Source organism: Apium graveolens, chromosome 3 (genome assembly GCF_009905375.1).
Source record: "Apium graveolens cultivar Ventura chromosome 3, ASM990537v1, whole genome shotgun sequence".
NCBI lineage: Eukaryota > Viridiplantae > Streptophyta > Magnoliopsida > Apiales > Apiaceae > Apium > Apium graveolens.
This window is the reverse complement of record NC_133649.1, coordinates 291,031,516-291,034,630: the sequence shown is the minus strand read 5'-3', so window position 1 is coordinate 291,034,630 and position 3,115 is coordinate 291,031,516. Positions and strand designations below refer to the sequence as shown.

Below are 3,115 nucleotides of genomic sequence, written 5' to 3'. Positions count from 1 at the left end.
TTGCTGCTCAGAACAACAACTTGCGCCTTGTAAATTTTTGTCCTATTTTCAACTGGCGACCACATTTTTCTAATTTATAACCTGCGGCTTGGAAATTGTTTTAGCCAACCTGCGCTGAGCATAATTGTTGCCATTTGATTGTTTCAACCTGCGACATATGAATATTGATTTCATTTTCTTGGAGGTGTTGTACAGGAGAACCAAAAGAGGTACATCTTCTTTTGTTTATTCAAAATAAAATAAACAAAATAGGTGCTAGGAAGGAGAGTTTGCTTTGCATTCATTACGTACGACATGCAGGCACTCAGAGGAACTGTACGCGGAGAAAAGCTGAGCTCCAGGAGGAGACTCACGTGTGGTCGACGCGCGGAAACTGAGACAGTGAAGAACCCGATTTGCGCCGCACGCGCGAGTTACCGCACTGATACAAATAGAAAACGAGTTGTCCTTTATTTCTTGTACAGTGTGTTGAAGACAAATTTAGCCTATTTTTACACACAAAATTGACAAAAATAACCAATTTCTGAAAAGTTGGTCAATTGTAACCGATGGGATACCTAACTGTTAATGGAGTATCTACTTTATACAAGATACCAACTGACAGGGAGTATCCCATATATGAAATACCCAACTACCAGTGGAGTATCTTATACAAATTGGGATACCCAATTGACAGTGGAGTATTTAATCGGCCAAAATTGGCCACATTTTTCAGAATGACTATCTTTGTTAAATTTTTTCAAAAATCGGTTATTTTTGTCATTTTTTCTTAAAAAAATAGGTACTCTTTAATTGTCATTTTCTCCATTCCATCTAATTTTTTATTACAGAAGATACCAATATACTTGACATGTATTTTAAATTTTTTATTAAATAATTATTTAATTTTTTATATATTTTTTTAAAATAAAAATATAATATTTAAATTTTTATTAAAAAAGAAAAAAATTAAAAATAAATTATTAAATTCTATTTCATAATATCATTACAATAGGGGCCAAAAGCAAAAAAAATAGTAAATAAATTGGTGGAAGAGGTAGCAGTACTTAATAGTTAATACACGTAGATTATATTTGCTGGTTCCTCCCGGTTGTGTTTTCATATCGGGATGTCAACAAAACATGACTGAGCTTTTGTACATTAAATTAACACCAAACAATATATGATCCGCTGCATCTAATCACATAATGTAATTTAACAATATTCTGAAAAAAGAAAAAGTGAATTAAAAACTAATGGAAAACCGTGACATTAACAATCCCATGCAAGATGATCCCTGATATCTCCACTAGTATACATCCCACAAGGCACTAATGCAGCTTCCATAAAATCAAAATCAAAGTTAGAGTCGGCATCAAACGAATGATCCATCCCCTCAATCATACCTGTACTATCAAGATTTGCTAACTCATGATTAACATCATTTATTATCAACTCCCCTTCGAAACGCTTCTTTTGTTGTGCTTCCTCTTCAAGCTCCATATCTTTTCTTGCAATTGTTCTAACGTTTTGATCAAGACTAGCACTAGTGCCCCACATACACTTTTCTTGATTAACTACACCGAAATTGGAACGATTCATCGAGGATGATGGAATCGGTATGAAGTCGTTAGCAAATCCAATCAACGACGACTCTGAACTATAAGTTGTATTCCAAACCAATTTAGGGTTTTTGTATTCGAATCCATCGATTGTGGTTGTACATTCACCAGGCAATGCTAGAGCAGAAGGCTTCAAATTGGAGTCTAATTTGGATATGAAGTAATAGTACTGCTAGTAGTACTTAAAGAAAAGACTGATGCTGCCTTCTTCTTAATATTACATGAAATATTTTTTTCATGATTATGATTTTGATGGAGAGAGAGAAGATTGTGAGTATTGGGATCTAAACCTTGAGCAATAAGCTTCTTCTTGATGCATGAATTCCAAAAGTTCTTGACTTCATTATCTGTTCTACCTGGCAAATGTTTGGCAATTTGAGCCCATCTGTTGCCTAAAATTCTATGTACATCAATAATAGTTCTTTCCTCTTGTTCCGTAAATGAACCTCTTTTCAGATCAGGCCTCAAGTAATTGATCCACCTAAGTCTACAACTCTTTCCACACCTTTGCAATCCTGAAGATCATAAACACATAACATTGGTAAATAACTAAGAAGCAAGGATATGGGTGCGGGGACGCGGGTGCGTAGTACGGGATACATGGATTCGGTAAATAAAATAATATGAGGATTCGGGTGCGGGGGATACGGCACATATATTTATTATAAATGTATATTTGATATTATAAATGATGAAATCTATTAACAAAACTAATAGTTTTATACAAATTGTATCAAATACATGATATAAGCATCTATAAAACAAAAATTTTAACTAAAATTACTTATATATGTAATATAAATATTAAAAAAATATGTATTTTAGTTGAGAATTTTTAAGAATATATTGAATATCGGAGTATACTCGAGAATCCGAGTATCCGAAACGATGGTGCATGAGAATACAGGAATTCGTTGGGTGACCCAAGAATGTCTGCTTCATCCCTGCTTCGTAGGTAAATAATGAATCAAAATTATACCCATATCGATCGATCAAGGAATGAAATAACTATATAATGCATTATGCCTGCTAGTTTGGGAACAGCACTCCAGCAGCCATGACCATGACCATGAGAAGTGATGTGTCTCATGAGTTTTTCATCTTCTTCAGGGGACCAGAGACCTCTCTTAACTTTCTGTTTGCTGCAGCAGTGATGCCCCATCTCTATCCTTCAAATAAAATTCAACCTAGCTATTGTTGTCTCATTATATATATATATATATATACAAATTTTCTCTCCTCCTCAATAGTGTTTTCTACATACTATTATATTTCAATAATGTTCTCCGTTAATCTATGTCTATTCTACATAAAGAAGTTAAGTTTTGTCCAATTATTAACATTACTTATGATATGCATACTTGCGTTGTATTGGTAAAGTGTAGGTCACGGTGTATTTATATATATTATTATACTTGTATACATATCGGAGAAACAATGAAATAACTGTAGATATATGTATATATCAATTAGAACTTAGAAAATACTTTTTTAAGTCTTGAGAGGACCAGATA

The 3,115-nt window shown here is 33.5% G+C and overlaps 1 protein-coding gene across 1 annotated transcript; it reads right to left on the bottom strand.

Moving 5' to 3' along the window:
* Positions 1-1,082: 1,082 nt before the first annotated feature.
* LOC141711122 (transcription factor MYB61-like) lies at positions 1,083-2,861 on the bottom strand. The gene is made up of 2 exons (XM_074513551.1): positions 2,628-2,861; positions 1,083-2,116 (listed from the first exon to the last, which is right to left on the bottom strand). Exons 1-2 carry the CDS (start codon positions 2,761-2,763, stop codon positions 1,746-1,748), a joined length of 507 nt encoding a protein of 168 aa, XP_074369652.1. The 5' UTR covers positions 2,764-2,861; the 3' UTR covers positions 1,083-1,745.
* Between the last annotated feature and the right edge of the window lie 254 nt (positions 2,862-3,115).

Excerpts from the sequence above, each read along its gene's own strand:
- LOC141711122 (XM_074513551.1), bottom strand. The coding sequence starts at position 2,763 with ATGGGGCATCACTGCTGCAGCAAACAGAAAGTTAAGAGAGGTCTCTGG. Across the intron at positions 2,117-2,627 it reads TGCTGTTCCCAAACTAGCAG|GATTGCAAAGGTGTGGAAAG; the intron begins GCATAATGCATT and ends TATGATCTTCAG.